The following is a 21,476-nucleotide window of genomic DNA, read 5'->3' on the forward strand; positions in this document are numbered from 1 at the left end:
AGACGCCTCTTTCCGCTGGAGCGCGCAGCCTCATAGATAGCCGGGCCCTCTCTTTCTTGTTCGAGGGCTGAAATGTCTGGTCCCACAACCTCCCACAACCAGGGGCAGTTCTGGAAGGCCCTTTTCTAGGGACATTTTTCTTCTACGCTCTGTAACGCGGGCCGAGGCAGGCCGAGGCTTCTTTCCCGGATCCAATCACCTGCCCCGCTATGCCTAAGAAAGAAAAAAAGGCCAAGACGCCCCTGTCCGATGAGGAGCAGCTGCTTCTGTTTCAGCAGAAGTTGCTGGCAGAGGAGGAAATGGCCAAAAAGAAGGAGAGGCTCCTCAGCCAGTTCTTGAAGGTAATGGCCTTTTGCTTTATGTCCTGCCCAATCCCATCCTCCCCTTGTGCTGGCCCTGTCACTGAGGAAACCTCATTTCATCCCGACCTCACCTCCGGAAATCCTGAGACCCAGATATACTTAGATTTCAGGCAACATTGTTTGGGAGGCGGGGGTGTTCTCTGCAAAGCATGGAGGGGGTGCGTAGCATACAGCTTGGCAGTCTCTGTTGAATCCCAGAACTAGGACAGTAGGTCCTGTCAGCTGTCCCAGCTGTCTCGAAGGCTGATACTCTCCTTGGAGATAGGTCATTACAAACAACATTCTACTCTGATGCTCCCACCCTGAAGGAAATTTACCCTTGCCCTCCCTAAATTCCATCAAGCCGTTCCCATGGAAAAAGGGTAAGGTGTCATCTGACAAATTAAGAGTGATCTTGTTTGTTGTATTGAAAGGCCCTGACTTCCTGGAGGTATATTTATTCCTTCACACAGGACAAGCTGGCCAAGGAGGAACACAACAGTGCTCTGAACCTTAATAAGATTAACACACAGTGGAGAACCGTCCTTCGGGAAGTCAAGACCAGAGAGCTTCTGAAGGACATTGAGATCCTCAGCCAAACATTTGAACGAGTGGTGGACTGCAAGGACAATGTCATCAAGGTAGGCACTATTTCCAAGGAAACCTTGAGTATGGCTTCCTGACCTCTTAATAGAATGAGCCTAGTGAATTAAGTAATCCATCTTAAACCCCTCACAAGACACAGGCTGTGGGAAAGCCAGGCTATTGGTAATAACAGTTTTCACAGAAATAAAAAATAGAATATTGGGCTGTCTTTCATCCCTCTCCCTCCCTTAGAGGAGCCACTCTCCTTGGTCATCTACTGCCTGAAACCAGTACTATCCAATAGTAGAGTTGTACATCACCCAGTGACTTGAAATGAGTCCCACGCTTCATTTCAATGTCAGAAGGCTCAGTTCCAGGGGGAATTGACTTGCCCAAGGTCACACAGCTAGCCAGTGAGAGAGCCAGGACTCCAGCATGTGTTTCTTGACTTCCATTCTAGTGCTCCATTCAACCAAATTGTTTGACCTCGATTAAACTTCAGTGGCCCTGGGTAATATTGAGATCTCTATGGGTAAGAGCAGTTCTGGATTTCTAAGCAATTCAATCAGCCATCCTTTTGCTCTTGGGCAGTTCTTGAGTTCTTGATTCCATCCTATCTTTTCTTCTAAGGGATTTTCTGTACCCTATCTTCTTTTACATTCTGCTTCCATTTGCGGCCTTCTCCTTAGTCTTTTACATTTCATTTTATTTATTTATTTATTTATTTATTTATTTATTTTGAGATGGAGTCTCACTCTGTTGCCAGGCTGGAGTGCAGTGGCGCAATCTTAGCTCACTGCAACCTCCGCCTCCCAGGTTCAAGTGATTCTCCTGCCTCCGCATCTCAAGTAGCTGGGACTACAGGTGTGCACCACCACATCCAACTAATTTCTGTATTTTTAGTAGAGATGGGGTTTCACTGTGCTAGCCAGGATGGTCTTGATCTCCTGACCTTGTGATCCACCTGCCTCAGCTTCCCCAAGTGCTGGGATTACATGTGTAAGCCACTGTGCCTAACCAGAGTATTTTCCATTTTAAACAAAACAAAGCCCACAGTAACAGCAAAATGTACATTGCCAATATAGTATTCCCACTGTAGAAAACATACATTTCTCTTTCACAGCCTAAACCCTGGGGGAAAAAGTTCAGCAGACCCTGGGCAGCTTCAAGAAATATATATTAAGAGTCCTAAGGCCAGACGCGGTGGCCCACGCCTGTAATCCCAGTAGTTTAGGAGGCTGAAGCAGGCAGATCACGAGGTCAAGAGATCGAGATCATCCTGGCCAACAAGATGAAACCCCATCTCTACTAAAAATTCAAAAATTAGTCAGGCATGGTGGCACATGCCTGTAGTCCCAGCTACTCGGGAGGCTGAGGCAGGAAAATCACTTGAACCCAGGAGGCAGAGGTTGCAGTGAGCTGACATTGCACCACTGCACTCCAGCCTGGGTGACAGAGCAAGACTCCTGGGTGACAGAACAAGACTCCTGGGTGACAGAGCAAGACTCCTGGGTGACAGAACAAGACTCCATCTCAAAAAAAAAAAAAGTCCTCAAATTTGCAATAACCATCATTCATTAGAAGTCCAAACCCCACCAATTATACCTTATGGATTTTTTTTTTCGAGGTGGAGTTTCTTTTTTTTTTCTTTTTGAGATGGAGTTTTGATCTTGTTGCCCAGGCTGGAGTGCAGTGGCATGATCTTGGCTCACCGCAACCTCCACCTCCTGGGTTCAAGCAATTCTCCTGCCTCAGCCTCCCGAGTAGCTGAAATTACAGGCATGTGCCACCACACTGAGCTAATTTTGTATTTTTAGTAGAGATGGGGTTTCTTCATGTTGGTCAGACTTGTCTTGAACTCCCGACCCCAGGTGATCTGCCCGCCTTGGCCTCCCAAAGTGCTGGGATTACAGGCGCGAGCCACCTCACCCAGCCACAAGAAGGAGTTTTACTCTTGTCACCCAGGCTGGCGTGCAGTGGTGCAATCTCGGCTTACTCCCATCTCTGCCTCCCAGGTTCAAGTGATTCTCCTGCCTCAGCCTCCTGAGTAGCTGGGATTACAGATGTGCTCCACCAAGCCCAGCTAATTTTTGTTAAAATTAAATAGAAATAGAATTCTTTTTTAAATTCTATAGTATAACACAATCAGTTCAGGGTTTTTTTCCTGAACAAACAATCCCTTGGTCTTTCCTGTGGCATGCTCCTAAAACAACCTCTATGTCTAATCAGTCACCTAAGGTATTGAGCGGCAAGTCTTTCACATTTGCTGCTTATAATTCCTAAATTGCCCATATTAAGTATTTTCATTTCTGGGTAAGGAAAAAAGCATTTTTGGTCCATTTTTTTTTCCCTCAAGGCTGAAAATCAAGCATTTTTGGTCCATTAATTTACCCACTTGCTCCTGGAGGACATTAACCAATTCTGCTCTTACAATGATGTGAGTGTCATCAATGTCTTGAATGATGAACTTCTTCCCCGGGGCATTGGACTCATCCAAATACAGAAGAAACTGCTTCATGGCAGGATCACATTCTATAAGCACTCCTTTCAAAACGTTGACCATCTTTTCTCAGTCAGAAGGTTCAGATGACCTCAAGAATGCTCAGCTCACAGATGCAGAAGCGCCTTGGCATTGCCGACCTAATTTTTGTATTTTTAGTGGAGACAGGGTTTCACTATGTTGGCCAGGCTGGTCTGGAATTCCTGACCTCAGGTGATCCACCTGCCCCAGCCTCCCAAAGTGGGGATTACAGGTGTCAGCCACCATGCATGGCCTATGCCTTATAGATTTTTAAGAGGCTTTTTCAGACACCTACTGGAAGTTAGCAAACACTTGATGAGAACAGCAGTGGTCATTGCCTAGTGCTCCATTATTGGAACGCTAAGGTTGTAGGAGTTATGTGTATCACACTGGTCAAGGTCATCACCAAGGTATGATTTTTTTTTTTTTTTTTTTTTGAGACGGAGTTTCGTTCTTGTTACCCAGGCTGGAGTGCAATGGCGCGATCTTGGCTCACCGCAACCTCCGCCTCCTGGGTTCAAGCAATTCTCCTGCCTCAGCCTCCTGAGTAGCTGGGATTACAGGAGTCTGTCACTGAGTCTGGCTGATTTCTGCGTTTTTAGTAGAGATGGGGTCTCGCCATGTTGGCCAGGCTGGTCTCAAACTCCTGGTTTCAGGTGATCTGCCCACCTCAGCCTCCCAGTGCTGGGATTATAGGTGTGAGTACCAGGATTATCTTTCTAAAGCAGAAATCTAATCCTGTTACTCTACTGCTTTAATACTTAGTGGTTCCTCTATCTACAGGAAAAAATCCAAACTCCATAGTAAGAACATCAAAGCCCTTCAAGATCTGGTTCCTACCTGTACTTTTCATACAGCCAGTCTTGTTTCTTACTTGTGCCTTTGCACATCCTATTCTCTGTATCTGGAATTCTCATCTCCATTTCTTCTCCAGTTGTCCTGGCAAACTTTCTTTTTTATTATTTTTATTTATGTTTTTGAGATGGAGTCTCACTCTGTCTCCCAGGCTGGAGTGCAGTGGTGCAATCTCGGCTCGCTGTGACCTATGCCTCTTGGGTTCAAGAGATTCCCCTGCCTCAGCCTCCTGAGTAGCTGGGATTACAGGCATGCACCAATATGCATGGCTAATTTTTGTATTTTTAGTAGAGATGGGGTTTCACCATGTTGGCCAGGCTGGTCTTGAACTCCTGACCTCAAGTGATTTGCCCACCTCAGCCTTCCAAAAGTGCTGGATTACAGCCGTGAGCCACTGCACCCAGTCCTTTTTTTTGAGACAGAGTCTCACTCTGTTGCCCAGGGTGGAGTGCAGTGGTGTGATCTCCGCTCACTGCAACCTCCACCTCCCAGGTTCAAGTGATCCTCCTGCCTCAGCCTCCTGAATAGCTGGAACTAGAGGCATGCCACCATGCCAGCTAATTTTTGTATTTTTAGTAGAGATGGGGTTTCGCCATGTTGGCCAGGTTGGTCTCTAACTCCTGATCTCCGGTGATCTGCCTGCCTCAGCCTCCCAGTGTTGGGATTGCAGGAGTGAGCCACGCACCCAACCATCCGGGAAAACTTTCATTCCTCCTTTCAAGAGTTGATACAGATGACATCTCTTTGGTGAAGCCTTTCCCAGTGTTTAGTCAGATGCAGGCACTCAGTCCTTTATATCTCATTGTCACTCAATAAATCATCAAGTTTATAGCAATTTCCATGTTACGTGGTAGTTTTCTATTTATGTAACTCTTCCTACTAGACTGTAAGCTCCTTTGGGAGCAGTGGGCATATCTTTTCATCTCTGAGTCCTCAACAGCCAGCACAGTGCTGGTACATAGCAGGGGTTAGGTAAACATTTGTTGGCCGGGTGCAGTGGCTGAAGCCGATAATCCTAGCACTTTGGGGGGCTGAGAAGGGTGGATCACAAGGTCAGGAGTTTTAGATCAGCTTGGCCAATATGGTGAAACCCCATCTCTACTAAAAATACAAAAATTAGCCTGGTGTGGTGGCATGTGCTACTCAGGAGACTGAGGCAGAAGAATTGTTTGAATCCGGGAGGCAGAGGTTGCAGTGAGCCAAGATCACCCCACAGCCTGGGCAACGGAGTGACTCCGTCTCAAAAAATTATAATAATTTGTTCAGTGAGTGAAGGGTCTTCCATTATCAGAACCTATTTCATAGGATCCTTTTTTCATTGTAAACATATAAGGTAAAAGCTGTCTCTGTGTAGAGGTCATGGTAGTTTACAGTGAGCAGACTCAAGGTGCCTGGATCAGGTGGACAATTCTGTAAATGCTTTTCTGTTTAATCTTTTTTTTTTTTTTTTTTTTTTTTTTAAGACGGGGTTTCACCATGTTGGTTGGGCTGGTCTTGAACTCCCGACCTCAGGTGATCCGCCTGCCTTGGCCTCCAAAGTGCTTGAATTATAGGCGTGAGCCACCACACCCAGCCTCTGTTTACTCTTGTTTCACTTTTTTGAAGGTAATATATGCACGTTATTCAAAATTCAAAAGCAAAAAAGGTTATATAGAGAAAAGTTCCTTCCCACCAGTGCCTTCCAGGTACCCAGTGTTCTTCCAATAATTCTAGTTTCATAAGGAAACCTTTTTTCTTTTTTTACGTAAATGATTATATTATATACTATTCTGCCCCCTTGCTTTTCTCACTTAATATATCTTGGAGGCTGAGCACGGTGGCTCATGCCTGAAATCCCAGCACTTTGGGAGGCCAAGGCAGGCAGATCGCTTGAGCCTAGGAGCTGGAGACTGGCCTGGGCAACATAGTAAAACCCTGTCTCTACTAAGAATCCAAAAATTAGACAGGTGTGGTGGCATGTGCCTATCGTCCCAGCTATTGGGAAGGCTGAGGTAGGAGGATCACCTGAGCGTGAGAGGCAGAGGTTGCAGTGAGCTGAGATCATGCTCATGTATACATATATGAGATTGTTCCATATTTTCCCATAAAGAGCTTCTTATTTTACAACTGCATAGTACTGTATTGTAGTTTAACACATTACTTTGTCCTCTGTATTTCCTGTGTTTTGGTAATTGGATTTAGATGCTTAGAGATACTGTATTCTATCAAGAGGCACATATTGTCTAGCCTCTCTTTTTGTGATGTTAGCAGCTGTTGATCCATTAAATCATTGGGAGATGCAAAAATGCTTATTTTTAAAATGTTTACATTTTATTTTAGAAGTAGAGATGGGACCAGGCACAGTGAGTGGTTCATGCTTGTAATCCCAACACTTTGGGAGGCTGAGGCTGGCAGATCGTTTGAGCCCAGGAGGTTGAGACCAGGCTGGGCAACATGGTGAAACCCCTACAAAAAAACTTGAAAATTAGCTGGGCATGGTGGTGTGTCCCTATAGTCCCAACTATTTGGGAGGCTGAGGTGGAAGATCAATTGAGCCAGGGAGGTTGAGGCTGCAGTGAGCTGTGATCATGCCATTTGACCTCAGCCTGGGTGACAGAGCAAGACCTTGACTCAAAAGACAAAAAAGCCCATCCCCTCCCTTCCCCTCCCCTCCCCCCTTAAAAAAAAGAAAAAAAGAAGAAGAAGACAGACCACTGAGACCGAGTCCACCCCTCGAGCACAGAGCCTCGCCCTTGCCGTTCTGTCGCCCGTCCACACCTGCTGCCAGCTCACCATGGATGATGATATCACTGCACTTGTCGACAACGGCTCTGGCATGTGCGAGGCCAGCTTCGCAGATGACGATGCTCCCTAGGCCGTCTTCCCGTCCATCGTGGGGTGCCCCAGGCACCAGGGTGTGATGGTGGGCATGGGTCAAAAGGACTCCTACGTGGGTAACGAGGCCCAGAGCAAGAGAGGCGTCCTGACCCTGAAGTACCCCATCGAGCACTGCATTGTCACCAACTGGGACGACATGGAGAAGATCTGGCACCACACTTTCTACAACGAGCTGTGTGTGGTTCCTGAGGAGCACCCCATGCTGCTTACTGAGGCCCCCCTGAACCCCAAGGCCAACCGTGAGAAGATGACCCAGATCATGTTTGAGACCTTCAACACCCCAGCCATGTATGTGGCCATCCAGGCCATGCCTTCCTTGTACGCCTCTGCCCGTACCACTGGCATCGTGATGGACTCTGGTGATGGGGTCACCCACACTGTGCCCATCTATGAGGGGTATGCCCTCCCCTACACCATCCTGCATCTGGACCTGGCTGTCTGGGACCTGACTGACTACCTCACGAAGATCCTCACCGAGAGCGGCTACAGCTTCACCACCACGGCTGAGTGGGAAATCATGCGTGACATCAGGAGAAGCTGTGCTATGTCGCCCTGGACTTGGAGCAGGAGATGGCCACGGCGGCCTCCAGCTCCTCCCTGGAGAAGAGCTATGAGCTGCCTGATGGTCAGGTCATCACCATCGGCAACAAGCGGTTCCGCTGCCCTGAGGCGCTCTTCCACCCTTCTTTCCTGGGCATAGAATCTTGTGGCATCCACGAAACTACCTTTAACGCCATCATGAAATGTGACGTGGACATCCGCAAAGACCTGTATGCCAACACAGTGCTGTCTGGCAGTACCACCATGTACCCTGGCATCGCTGATAGGATGCAAAAGGAGATCACCGCCCTGGCACCCAGCACGATGAAGATCAAGATCATTGCTCCTCCCGAGCACAAGTACTCCATGTGGATCGGTGGCTCTATCCTGGCCGCGCTGTCCACCTTCCAGCAGATGTGGATCAGCAAGCAGGAGTACGACAAGTCCGGCCCCTCCGTCGTCCACCGCAAATGCTTCTAGGCGGACTGTGACTTAGTCGCGTTACACCCTTTCTTGACAAAACCTAACTTGCGCAGAAAACGATGAGATTGGCATGGCTTTATTTGTTTTTTTGTTTTGTTTTTGTTTTTGGCTTGACTCAGGATTTAAAAACTGGAACGGTGAAGGTGACAGCAGTCGGTTGGAGCGAGCATCCCCCAAAGTTCTACAATGTGGCCGAGGACTTGATTGTGTACGTTGTTTTTTTTAAGTCATTCCAAATATCGTGAGATGCATTGTTACAGGAAGTCCCTTGCCCTCCCAAAAGTCACCCCACTTCTCTCTAAGGAGAATGGCCCAGTCCTCTCCCGAGTCCACACAGGGGAGGTAACAGCATTGCTTTTGTTGTAAATTATGTAATGAAATTTTTTTAAATTTTGCCTTAACACTTTTTTATTTTGTTTTATTTATTTATTTGTTTATTTTTATGTCTATATTTATACTATTACCACACTCTCACTGTCTTGATTAATATAGTTTTATGGTAAGTATTGGAGTCATGATGTGCGAGTTATTCAATTTTGTTCTTATTGTTATTGATTTGGCTAATAACAGTGCCTTATATGTTCATATGAATTTCACGAATATCTTATCAATTTCTGCCAAAAAGGCAGCTGCTATTTTGACAGTGAAAGTGGAGATTTGTTGAATAATTTTGAATATATTACTCTTTTAAAAATATTATACTTTTTCCATTTACGAAACTGGAGTATCTTTCAATTTATTTAGGTGTTCTTTAATTTCTTTTAATAATGTTTTATAGACTTTATTGTATAGTCTTGCACTTCTTTTGTTATATTTATTGCTAAGCATTTTATTATTTTATGCTTTAAAAAATAAACTTGTTCCCTTAATTTTATTTCTATTTTGTTCATGGCTCATGTATAGAAATACAATGGATTTTTATGATAATCTTTTATTCTACATTCTAGCTGAAATCATTTATTAATTCAAATGTGTGTGGCAGGTGTGTTGTTTTGTGTGAATTACTTGGGTTTTTGTTTGTTTTTAACATTGAGGATCATATCATCTGTGAGTAGAGAAGCTTTGTACCTTCCTTTACCATCTGGATGTCTTTTACTTCATTTTTTTTAGCCTAATTTCCCTGGTTGGAACCTCCAGGACATTGTGTGTTTCTTTTTTTTTTTGGTTTTGTTTTTTTAATTGATTTTTTTTTTTTTAGAAAGGAAAAAAGAAAAAAAAAAGAATGAAGGAGAGGAAGAAAAAGGAAGAGAAAGAGGGAGAGAGAACGGGAGTATTGCTTTATTGCCCAGGCTAGAATGCAGTCTAAAAATGGGAATTGAAAACCTCTTTTATACCAATAATTGTGCTTAACAATGGAGACAGGAGGGAATAAGGGAAGAAAATAACAAACAAGCAGCCAACCAATATTTCATTTAAACCTATGAAATGCTATGCAATTACTGAGGAGTGATTTACTTCCAATTATGTAGTCACTTTTGGAATAGGTGTGATGTGATACTGATAAGAATGTATGTTTTGTGTATTTGAAGTGGAGAGTTCTATAAATGTTTATTAAGTTTACTTGTTCCGGGTCTGAGTTCAAGTCCTGGATGTCCTTGTTAATTTTCTGTCTCATTGATCAGTCTAATATTGACAATGTGATGTTACAGTCTCCCACTATTATTGTGTGGGAGGCTAAGTCTCTTTATAAGTCATTAAGAACTTTTCTTATGTATCTGGGTGCTCCTGTATTGGGTGCGTATATATTTAGGATCATTAGCTTTTCTTGTTGCATTGATCCTTTTACCATTATGTAATGTCTTTCTTTGCCTCTTTTGATCTTTGTTGCTTTAAAGTCTATTTTATCAGAGGTGAGAATTGCAACTCCTGCTTTTTATTTATTTTTGCTCTCCGTTTGGTTGGTAAATCTACCTCCATCCCTTTGTTTTGAGTCTTTGTGTATCGTTGCATGTGAGATAGATCTGGATGCAGCATACCAATGGGTCTTGGCTTTTTATCCAGTTTGTCTGTCTGTATCTTTTGATTGGGGGATGTAGTCGATTTAAATTTAGGATTAATAATAATATATGTGAGTTTAATACTGCCATTTGATGCTAGCTGGCTGTTTTGCCCATTAGTTGATGTAAATTCTTCATTATGTTAATGCTCTTTACTTTTTGATATATTTTTGGAAAGGCTGATACTGGTTGTTCCTTTATATGTGTAGTGCTTCTTTCAGAAGCTCTTGTAAAGCAGGCCTGGTGGTGGTGAAATCTCTAAGTACTTGCTTGTTCGCAAAAGATTTTATTTTTCCTTCGCTTGTGAAGCTTAGTTTGGCTGGATATGAAATTCTGGGTTGAAAGTTCTTTTCTTTAAGGATGTTGAATATTGGCCCCCCACTCTTCTGGCTTGTAGAGTTTCTGCTGAGAGATCTGCTAAGTCTGATAGGCTTCCCTTTGTGGGTAACCTGACCTTTCTCCCTGGCTGCCCTTAGTATTTTCTCCCTGGCTGCCCTTAGTATTTTGTTTTATTTGGAAAGATTTTAGCCTCTGTGGCTACCCCTTTTTTTGTCCCTCAACTTGAGATGTATGCAGGCTTTTGGTCTCCCTGGGAGTGGGTGGAGGCAGCCAGGGCTTACCTGTGCACTGACTTGAGACCAGTTGAATAAAGTGCACACCTTAAAAAAAAAAAAAAAAAAAAGAAGAAGAAGACAAAAAAACAGAGATGGAGTCTGGATGCATGATCCAGTAAGGGAAAAAAAAAAAGAAATAGAGATGAGGGCCTTACTCTGTTGCCCAGGTTAGTCTCAAACTCTTAGCCTCAAACCCTGGCTTCAAATGATCCTCCTGCCTCGGCCTCCCAAAGATCTGGAATTACAGGTGTGAGCCACTGTACCATGCCTGATTTTCTAATAGTATCATTCATTTTTTGTTCATTAGCTTGAGTATTTCTGAAAAGAGATATGTCCTCTCATTTTCTATTCAATTACTCAGAGCTACAGTTTATATAGGAAAGGCAAGATAAAAGCTTGATTCTTCCTCTTTCTTGATTATTTACCAGTTTTTAAAAACTGGTTGTCTGGCATCATCCAGTGATAACTGATTTAAAAAAAAATTTTGGGCTGGGTGTGGTGGCTCACGCCTGTAATCCCAACACTTTGGGAGGCTGAGGCGGGCGGATCATGAGGTCAGGAGTTCGGGACCAGCCTGATCAACATGGTGAAACTCCATCTCTACTAAAAAATACAGAAATTAGCCAGATGTGGTGGTGCACACCTGTAATCTACTCTGGGAGGCTGAAGCAGGAGAATCTCCTGAACCCGGGAAGCAGAGGTTGCAGTGAGCTGAGATCTCGCCACTGCACTCCAGCCTGGGTGACAGAATAAGACTCCATCTCAAAAAAAAAAAAAAAAATTTATGTGCATTTGGCTTCTCACAGCATGACTGTTAGGATCCTGGAGGGACCATCCTAAGAATAAGCATTCTAAGGGGTGGGAAGCAGAAACTGGCAGGCCAGCCAAAGGTTATGCCTGGGACTGGTATAGTGTCACTTCCACCATATTCTATTAACTCATGTAGTAATAGGGTCTGCCCAAATTCAAGGAGCTGGAAGAAGAGACACCATTTTTTGATAGGGGAGTGGCAAGGTCACATAGCAGAGAATTGTAGGATAGGAGATATTGCTGTGCTTTTCCTTTGGAAAATCTGCCTCAGTGAGTCACTTCATGTTGGTTCCTGGGTCCTTCTGGCATGACCTTTTGTTTGTTTGTTTTTGAGACAGTCTCACTCTGTTGCCCAGGCTGGAGAGCAGTGGCATGATCTCGGTTCACCATAACACCCAGCTAATTTTTGTGTTTTTAGTAGAAACGGGGTTTCACTATGTTGGCCAGGCTAGTCTTGAACTCCTGACCTCGTGATCCGCCTGCCTCAGCCTCCCAAAATGCTGGGATTACAGGCGTGAGCCACTGTGCCCAGCCCCCTTTTGGTCTGTGATAGTTTCTTTGCTATCTTGTATGATAAGAAACCCCAGGTTCAGCCTGGTATGGTGGCTCATGCCTGTAATCCCAGCACTTTGGGAGGCTGAGGCAGGCAGATCATGAGGTCAATAAATTGAGACCATCCCGACCAACATGATGAAACCCCGTCTCTACTAAAAATACAAAAAATTAGCTGGGCATGGTGGCATACACCTGGAGTCTCAGCTACTCAGGAGGCTGAGGCAGGAGAATCGCTTGAACCCAGGAGGTGGAGGTTACAGTGAGCTGGGATTGCACCATTGCACTCTAGGCTGGTGACAGAGTGAGACTCCATCTCAAAAAAAAAAAAAGATGCCCAGGTTCAACTTATATTCTGCATCAGACCCATTTCTCCAAGAATCCCTGATTCCTTTCAGTCTTTCAGTGGTAGCTCCATCACTGTAAATGTTAGTTGTCCACAGGACACTGGCTGGCTTCGGGGGGTTCCTTGCTATCACTTTTTTGTTGTTGTTGTTGAGACGGATTCTCACTCTGTCACACAGGCTGGAGTGCAGTGGCACGATCCCAGCTCACTGCAACCTCTGCCTCCTAGGTTCAAGTGATTCTCCTGCCTCAGCCTCCTGAGTAGCTAGATTATAGGCACGCACCACCACACCTGGCTAATTTCTGTATTTTTAGTAGAGACGGGGTTTTACCATGTTGGTGAGGCTGGTCTTGAACTCCTGACCTTGTGATCTGCCTGCCTCGGCCTCCCAAAGTGCTGGGATTACAGGCCAGTCCCCCCAACCTTTTTTTTTTTTTTTTTTTTGAGACAGGGTCTTGTTCTGTCACCCAGGCTGGAGTGCAGTGGTATGATCACAGCTCACTGCAACCTTGAACTCCTGGGCTCAAGCAATCCTCCTGCCCAGGTCTTGTGAGTAGCTGGGACTATAGCCTGGCTAATTTTTATGGTTTTTTTTTTTGTTGTTGTTGTTGTTGTAGAGATGGGGGTCTCACTATCTTGCCCAGGCTAGTCTTGAGCTTCCAGGCTCAAGTGATCCTCCCACCTTGGCTTCCCAAAGTATTGGGATTACAGACATGAGCCACCTTGCCCAGTCCTTGCCATCACTCTTGCTTTACACAAGAGTGAGGAGGACAGCCAGCACTCCTAAAGCCAAAGAATTGGCATTAGGAACTAAGGAAAAACTGCCAGCTGAATACAATTTTATTTTCTCACACAGATGCCATTCAGCTGGAATGATAACTCTCTCTTTCTGACCTAGTCTTTAGCTAAAGACCTGTCTGAAGCCGAGGAGCAGTACGCCCGTGCCCTGCACAGCCACTTGCATAATGTTGACCAACTCTTGGCCCTGCAGAGGCGCCGGCTCAGTCTCCTGGAGGAAAGTTACAACATGGAGCTGGAAGCCCTAACCAAGGAGTTTGAGACAGAAAGGTATGGGGGCCTAAGAGAAGATGGGGAATTGAATCCAGGGGAGTGCCCAGAGTCTGTGTCAAGGAGGTGCCTGTAAGCAAGTGACTAGTATCTTGGAGCATCCCATGTTGATTATCACAGGACCCCCAGCAGAGAATATCTTGGTTCCTTTTAAACAAACTCCAGCTTAAGCTTGCAGCCCTAGCTTCCCTTTACCCACCTCAGGCCCCTGTTTGTGTGCCTTCACCACCCACTTTCTTCTTTTTTCTTTTTCTTTCACTATTTTTTTCTTTATTGTTTTATTTTTTTGGTTTGTTTTGTTTTTTCGAGATGGAGTCTCGCTCTGTCATCTAGGCTGGAGTGCAGTGGTGCGATCTCAGCTCACTGCAACCTCTGCCTCCCGGGTTTAAGCGATTCTGCCTCAGCCTCCCCAGTAGCTGGGACTATAAGTGCATACCACCATGCCTGGCTAATTTATTGCTTTACTTTTTTTTAATAACCTCTTTTTTTCTTCTTTTTAAATTTAACTCCTCAAATTCCTTTTACCAACTACCCACTTTCAACTATCAAAATCCTACCCATTTGACAGGGAACAGGGATGGGAAGGAAACTTCTCACTGTAACCTTTTGTACTTTTTTGTATCACATGAATGTATTATCCATTCAGAAATCAAAATAAAATAGCCTTATTCTTTCTAGCCCTGAAAAGAATAGAGCCTTCCCTCTCTGTTCTCCATCAGTACCTAAGAGTTTGTACCATTTACATAGATTTATTACATACTGCTTTGAATTGTCATTATTGGTCCATATCCTGTATCCCTTAGAGCAGGGACAGTATCTTGTCTCTTACAGGAAGACGATTATAGACCAACATGAGAAAGAGATTCGCTACCTACAAGATATCTTCATGGCCATGGAGCAGAACTATTTGGATTCTGAGTATGAAAGCAAGCTGGAGTTCCAGAGCATGTGGAATGATCTCAAAAACATGGTACAGAGGGAGAGCAGATGGGCAAGAACTGGGAGGAGGTGACAGAAAAATGCTCAAGGAGGCTGGGCACAGTGGCCTCACACCTGTAATCCCAGCACCTTGGGAGGTTGGGGCAGGAGGATCACTTGAGACTGGGAGTTCAAGACCAGCCTGGGCAACATAGGGAGACCCCATCTCTACCAAAAAAGAAAAAAGAAAATAGCCAGGCATGGTGGTGTGTGCCTGTGGTCCCAGCTACTTGGGAGACTGAGGTAGGAGGACTGCTTGAGCCCAGAAGATTGAGGCTGCAGTGAACTGTGATAGCAACACTGCTCTCCAGCCTCGGTGACAGAGCGAGACCCTGTCTCAAAAAAAAAGAAAGAATAAAAAATGCTCAAGGCTACTAGAGGTAGAAGAGGCACCTTTAGCCAACACAGTCAGTAAATCATCTATTCCCACTGTAGGTATCCCTACTGCTTTTTGTAAGTTTGTGAAAATTGGTTAGGAGAGAAAACCATTCTAAAATGGTAAGGGAATGCATTTTAGAGCTAAAAAGCACCAAGGAGATCATCTGGCTTCACCCCTGTGATTTGCAGATGAAGAAAGTAAGGTCAAGATAAGTAAAATGACCTGCCAAAGTCATGCTGCTGGTTTGTGGTAGAACCAGAAGGAGAATCTAGGTCTCCTGCCCCTTGACCCAAAGTCCTTTCCACTGTCCTGGAGGTCCATTAGCCAGACCTAGGTTTGGGTATTGGGGGGTCTTTGTTTTTATTTACCCCACAGTGTTTCATAAAATTTTTTGAATAAGCATCCTACACTTAAAAATTGGAGATTTCACAAAAACATCTAAATTTTCAACTTCCCTTGAAAAATTTAAAGATCTGGCAACACTGGGCCACATTTCCAAATGGCAAGGCTCACATAGAGCTCAGTGACTGCCCCTCCTCCTCCCAGATGAAGCACTTCCTCTCCAGTTCACCACATGCCCCACCCAGCCCACAAAACTTATTTATATCAGCTGCCTGGTCTTTTGTAGGCATTTTCATTGACAACCTCTGTACTAAACTATGCTACAAACAGTTCAAGAGAATGAGGTTGCTGGTGGAAGTGAAAGGGCACTAATAGGGTAATTCCAAACATTTGCTATTTTGGGGTCACTTCCTAGAATTTAGAAGAGAAGCACTTTCTAAGACTGCAACTGGAGAACACAGTAGAAGATCTGTGGAGAAAGTTCCAGGATGTATTCAAGAATTACACTGATGCCACAGAGGATCGAAAGGTTGCCTTTGAGACCCTGCAGGTGAAGGATGAGAAGAGCTCCAAAGAGATTGAAGTACAGATGAAAAAAATACAGAAGCTACAGGTTAGTGTAGCCACCTGGAAATACTGCTTGAACACTGATCATTGGTTGGGAAAACATGACATGCTCTGATTTCAGTCCCCAAGCAGCCCTTTTACCTGTCTCACTGAAGACCCTCAGTTGGTCAAGTGTTTCCCCTAATCTACTCTGTTCCTCTAGGATGCCATAACTATTTCAAAAGGCAAGATCATGATACATAGCCGTGAGAGTGAAGATGAGAACCGGTATATTCGTAATGACAAGGAATTGGTGTTCATACAACTGCGAAAACTTAAGGCCCAAAGGACTCAGGCCCGAGCAGCATCCCAGAAGAACTTAGTCAAACTTACCCTGGAAAGTAATGCTACCCTCAAGGCCCTGAGAAAGATTGTTGATAAGGTAACACAGGGGAGAGGGCAGTCAGAACAAAGTCAAGAAACCTGGCTCCTGCAAGGTGAAAGGGATTTGGAAAGGATAGAGGAGGCTTCTTCCTGCTTCCTGCCTGAGTGGACACTTGGAATACCTTTTTTATTCCATGTTTTCTCCCCTCTTTAATTAATTTATATATTTCTAGAGATGGGGTCTCACTATGTTGCCCAGGATGGTTAGGAACTCCTGGCCTCAAGCAGTCCTCTTGCCTTGCCAGAGTGCTGGGATTAGAGGTGTGAGCCACTCTGCTGAGCCCCTTCCTTTTTTTTTTTTTTTTTTTTTTGGTGAGACAGGTCTCACTCTGTCTCCCAGACTGGATTGGTGGTGCCATCTTGGCTCACTGCAACCTCTGCCTCCTGGGCTTAAGCATTCCTCCCACCTCACCTCCCCCACTCACAGCTAATTTTGTATTTTTTGTAGAGGGGGTTTTACCATGTTGCCCAGGCTAGTATCGAACTCCTGGCCTCCCACCCTGGCCTTCCAAAATGCTGGAATTGCAGGCATGAGCCACTGTGTCAAGCCCCCTCTTACATTGTATTTAATTAATTAATTAATTTTTTTTTTTCCCCAAATGAGACGGAGTTTCGCTCTTGTTGCCCAGGCTGGAGTGCAATGGTGCGATCTCGGCTCACGGCAACCTCTGCCTCCCAGGTTCAAGCGATTCTCCTGCCTCAGCCTCCCGAGTAGCTGGGATTACAGGCATGTGCCACCACACCCACTTAATTATTATTATTTTTTTTTTGAGACAAAGTCTCACTCTTTTGCCCCAGCTGGAGTGCAGTGGTGTCATCTTGGCTAACTGCAACCTCCACTTCCCGAGTTCAAGTGATTCTCCTGCCTCAGCCTCCTGAGTAGATTGTTTTACAGGTGCACACTATCACTCTCAACTAATTTTTTATTTTTAGTGGAGCCATGGTTTCACCATGTTGGCTAGGATGGCCTCAAACTCCTGACCTCAGTGATCCACCCACCTCGGCTTCCCAAAGTGCTGGGATTACAGGCATGAACCACTGTGCTCAGTCTACATTTTAAATGGAAATGAATTGGCCAGGCGTGGTGGCTCATGCCTGTAATCTCAGCACTTTGGGAGGCCAAGGTGGGAGGACTGCTCGAGCCCAAGAGTTTGAAACCAGCCTGGGCAACATAGGGAGACCAAAAAAAAAAAAGAAAGAAAAATTAATAATGAATGATTAAAAAAAATACTTGGAATAGTGTGTGTTGCATGGTAACCTCTATTTGCTCTATGTATTTATTGCTGTTGTCTCCCACTTGGATGAGTAGCTTTCCTAGGTTCAAACAGGGGAACCAATTCCACTAGCTTCCCTCTCTACCCTCCTTCTTAATATAAACTCTCTTCCTGCTTCAAATAGGGTGAAAAGATCCTTAAACTTGCTGAAATATGTAGGAAATTTGAAACTGAGGAAGAAAAAGTGCTGCCTTTTTATTCATCAGTATTGACTCCTAAGGAGCAGGAGGGGATTGAGGAGAATAATTTAGAAGAGCTTACTGAGGAGCTCGCCAAGGTAAAGGCTGGGGGATGGTGGGGCATTGGGCAGCATTTGCTAACGGGTCTTCAGGCATACTTTCTCCCTATAACTCCACTCCAGGTGATGGTGGATTACATTGGGATGGAGAATTTCTGGAAAAGGTACAACAAAGTGAAACTGGAGCAACTGAGCCTCCAACACAGACGAGCCCAGCTGCTAGATATCAATGGGAAGCTGCGGGGGATGCTGAAGCAGTACTTGGATGGCATCTCAGTGAGTGACGAAGTGCTGAGCCAGCTCAACCCACTCTTCATAGTCAACCATCGAAGCAACTTACCCCAGCCCTCGTCCATACCTATAGCTCATCCAGGTGATAAACAACATCCAACCGCTTAAAATATCACTGAAGCAGCCCATGTGATCTTCCACACCCTGTGATCTAAGGGGGAAAAAAAATCTATTTTTAATCCCTATTTTTTTTTTTTGAGAGAGATGTAGGGACATTGCTATTAAAAATTTCCATGGAGTTTATGAGCTCCTTCTATCTTTTGCATATTGGACAGAGCAGTCCACTCTGAGGACACTAGGAACACTGTGGTCCCAGGGAATACAGAGAACAGCTAGGCAACTACCAGGAGGCTCACTGCTCAATTAAGCATCGTTCCTCAGAATCAGGGCACCATGGGAGCCAAAATCCATACCTTAAGGACCTAGAGATCCTATGGAAAGACTGAAGACCAGGTCCTTAAAGTCAGTTAGGACAGCAAGGGGAGGAAGAGAGGGCCTACAACAACCACCCCCAGGCCAGGCAAGATGCAACTCAGAATGCCTTTTTCCTCAGCCCTTTACCTCATTCCCACTTTCAAAGGCAGTCTCAGAAAGTATCAGATGAAGAATGCAAAGAAGTTTTTTTTAATGTATTATTTATTATTTCTTTTTGCTCTTGTTTCGTTTCTCTTCCTTGAGCTTCTTTTTGGAGACTTTTGGTCTGTTGGCCTTTCTGTATAGGTGATACCCAATGAGGCCCAGGAGGGCTGGCACCATGGCCATGCCTACTAGAGGCAAAATGCCCTTCACCAGCTTTAGCCAGTAGTTGGCTCGGATCAATGCTATCAGCTCCACGTCATACTGCACCACTGCATCTGCTGGAGAGGCAGAGGGATGGAGAGGGTTAGACTCTCAATGCATTTTGTCCAGGGCTTGAATCTGAATGAAAATAGGGAGTGTAGGCCACAGCAAAGCCAACAACTATGAAGCTGGCAAGATTTAAATGTGGGGTTGAATTCCCTTAGACAAGGGTAGAGAAGGATTATGAGCAGAGTCTGGTGATAGTCTTGTTGACTCTAACTACACATGTGGCTTGGGTCCAGTGACAAGTCTTTGAATGCAGGAAAACTTTCTGCGAATATGAAATGTACAGGCTCTTTTCCATTTGTAAGTGGGAGAACTCAGACTAACTACTAACTTATCCTATTTCCAGAAAACCACACGGATAGAATCTTTGCAGGGCTGCAATTAAATGGATTGAAACTAGACTTTTAAAAATCAACCAACCAATGAGCACATTCAGTGTGATTATGAGGAAACAGGAGTTTCAACATAAGAGGTGAAGAGGAAGAAGGATGAGGATGCTGCTTAAGAAGTAAAAGGGGCTGGATGCGGTGGCTCACGCCTATAATCCCAGCACTTTGGGAGGCTGAGGCAGGCGGATCACAAGGTCAAGAGATCGAGACCATCCTGGCCAACGTGGTGAAACACCATCTCTACCAAAAATACGAAAAAAAAAATTAGCCAGGCATGGTGGTGCGTGCCTGTAGTCCCAGCTAGTCAGGAGGCTGAGGCAGGAGAATTGCTTGAAACTGGAAAACAGAAGTTGCAATGAGCCAGGATCACGCCACTGCACTTCAGCCCGGCAATGGAGCAGGACTCCGTCTCAAAAAAAAAAAAAAAGTAAAGGGGCAGGTGGAATAGAACTGAGTTGGCAGATGAGGTGCAAATAGGCAGCACTGGGGATGGGGAGGTAATAATAGGGCTTGGATAAAAGAGTTTCTCCTTGGTCCCTCTACCCTCCTTCCAGGCCTTCCCCTAAGCTGGAACTAGGTTAAGAATTACGATCTCTATAATCCATCACACACATCAAAAAAAAAAAAAGGATTACAATCTCTCTTTTTTTTCTTTTTTAGAGATAGGGTTTCACTCTGTTGGCCAGGCTGGTCTCAAACTCTTGCCGGCGTGATCCACATACCTCAGCCTCCCAAAATGCTGGGATTACAGGCGTGAGAAACCGCGCCCGGCCAAGAATTACGATCTCAATACTCTGTGGAGTACAAAACATTTTAGCTAATAGAACATTTGTTAGAACTGAAAGCAAAAGATAGATATGCATCTTGGGAAATCTGTCCATCTCAACTGTTCAAAAATAAACATCGGCAGTGACCTATGATGGCTTTTACAATTAAGGGGAAGACTTGGCTTTAAAAAGTTGCTTTTTGTGGCCAGGTGAGGTGACTCATGCCTGTAATCCCAGCACTTTGGGAGGCCAAGGCAGGGTGGATCATGAGGTCAGGAGATGATTGAGACCATCCAGGCTAACATGGTGAGACCCCGACTCTACTAAAATAGAAAAATTAGCTGGGCATGGTGGCACGTGCCTGTAATCCCAGCTACTTGGGAGGCTGAGAGACAGGAGAATCGCTTGAACCAGGGAGTCAGAGGTTGCAATGAGCCGAGATGGCGCCACTGCACTCCAGCCTGTCGACAGAGTGAGACTCTGTCTCAAAAAAAAAAAAAAAAAAAAAATTAAAAAAAAGAAAAAAGTTGGCCAGGCATGGTGGCTCAGGCCTGTAATCCAAGCACTTTGGAGGCCAAGGCAGGCGGATTACTTGAGGTTGGGAGTTCAAGACCAGCCTGACCAACATGGTGAAACCCCGTCTTAAAAAAAAAAAGAAAAATGTTGCTTTTTGTTTTGTTTTGAATTACTTGACTGTGATTGATTATTTTTACTATCTCTTCCCTGATGGAGGCTGAACGGAAGGAGGGGGGTGGCTGCACAGGTGACACAGCGTAGAGTTGTAGGAAAAGGGCAGGAAAGAAGTCCAGTGTTGTGGGAAAGGTAGTGGCACAGGCAGCAGACCCATGTGGCCCAAACAGTTCTCTCCCTAACAAGTTACTGGCTGCTGGAGGTCACACCAGGTGGCCTCATCAGGTTGTCTTTAGACCCCGTTGATATGAAGTGATAGGAGGAGGAAAAGAAGTGGCCCTGCAGATGAAGGCCCCAGCCACTCCTATCAGTCTGAACAAACTTGGTCTGGGCCTTCTCAAGCTTCAAAGTATGTAGCTCCTTATAGCTCTTAGGGACTGGGTATTTTGATGGCCTGAGACAGAGACCTAGTCAGATTACCTGGGACAGATGGTGGAAATCCCCGTTTTCCATAGGCCAAGTGAGAAGGAATGATTGCCCTTCGCTTCTCTCTGAGGGAAGAAATGTCAGTCACAGCCAGAGGCAGGAAGGGTGGGCCAGTAGCCTCAGTCCAGCTGAAGCTCCTCCAGCAAAACTCCCTGGATCTTCACACCCAGAACACAAACTTTTCCACCTGAACACCAAACAGGCTGGCCAGCAAAGGTGTCCATCTCCCCACGTACCTCAACTCCTCCAACAAAAGCAACAGTGCAAGAGGCACAGA

General features: G+C 45.1%; 2 protein-coding genes and 1 pseudogene across 8 annotated transcripts in view; 2 read left to right on the forward strand and 1 right to left on the reverse strand.

Annotated features, from left to right (window-relative positions):
• On the forward strand, nt 1-21,312 carry CCDC65 (coiled-coil domain containing 65). 3 transcript variants are annotated; one of them, XM_012441294.3, is made up of 9 exons: nt 20-341; nt 815-982; nt 13,420-13,589; nt 14,421-14,559; nt 15,704-15,901; nt 16,058-16,276; nt 17,677-17,829; nt 17,914-18,163; nt 19,274-21,311. In XM_012441294.3, exons 1-9 carry the CDS (start codon nt 210-212, stop codon nt 19,333-19,335), a joined length of 1,491 nt encoding a protein of 496 aa, XP_012296717.1. In that variant the 5' UTR covers nt 20-209; the 3' UTR covers nt 19,336-21,311. The 3 variants fall into 3 exon arrangements, with proteins under 3 accessions (XP_012296719.1, XP_012296720.1, XP_012296717.1); XM_012441296.2 differs by lacking the exon at nt 19,274-21,311 and having other exon boundaries at nt 1-341; nt 17,914-18,319; XM_012441297.3 differs by lacking the exon at nt 16,058-16,276 and having other exon boundaries at nt 19-341; nt 19,274-21,312.
• Nucleotides 931-9,094, forward strand: LOC105709435 (actin, cytoplasmic 2-like; annotated as a pseudogene).
• FKBP11 (FKBP prolyl isomerase 11) overlaps nt 18,463-21,476 on the reverse strand; it is a 16,450-nt gene continuing 13,436 nt past the window's right edge. For 2 of the 5 annotated variants that reach the window (XM_012441300.3, XM_064377022.1), the window contains 2 exons: nt 21,194-21,264; nt 18,475-18,938 (listed from right to left, as the gene is read on the reverse strand). In XM_012441300.3, coding sequence (XP_012296723.1) covers nt 18,721-18,938; nt 21,194-21,264 — 289 coding nt within the window. In that variant the 3' untranslated portion in view covers nt 18,475-18,720. Of the gene's footprint in view, nt 18,939-21,193; nt 21,265-21,476 lie in introns of all 5 variants that reach the window. The other 3 variants (XM_012441299.2, XM_012441298.2, XM_064377023.1) reach the window with 3 other exon arrangements.

The sequence above is a fragment of the Aotus nancymaae genome, unplaced genomic scaffold (genome assembly GCF_030222135.1).
Source record: "Aotus nancymaae isolate 86718 unplaced genomic scaffold, 86718_ANA_hifiasm-v0.15.2.pri h1tg000016l, whole genome shotgun sequence".
NCBI classification, from domain to species: Eukaryota; Metazoa; Chordata; class Mammalia; order Primates; family Aotidae; genus Aotus; species Aotus nancymaae.

Excerpts from the sequence above, each read along its gene's own strand:
- CCDC65 (XM_012441294.3), top strand. The coding sequence starts at position 210 with ATGCCTAAGAAAGAAAAAAAGGCCAAGACGCCCCTGTCCGATGAGGAG. Across the intron at positions 15,902-16,057 it reads AAAAAATACAGAAGCTACAG|GATGCCATAACTATTTCAAA; the intron begins GTTAGTGTAGCC and ends CTGTTCCTCTAG. Across the intron at positions 17,830-17,913 it reads TTACTGAGGAGCTCGCCAAG|GTGATGGTGGATTACATTGG; the intron begins GTAAAGGCTGGG and ends ACTCCACTCCAG.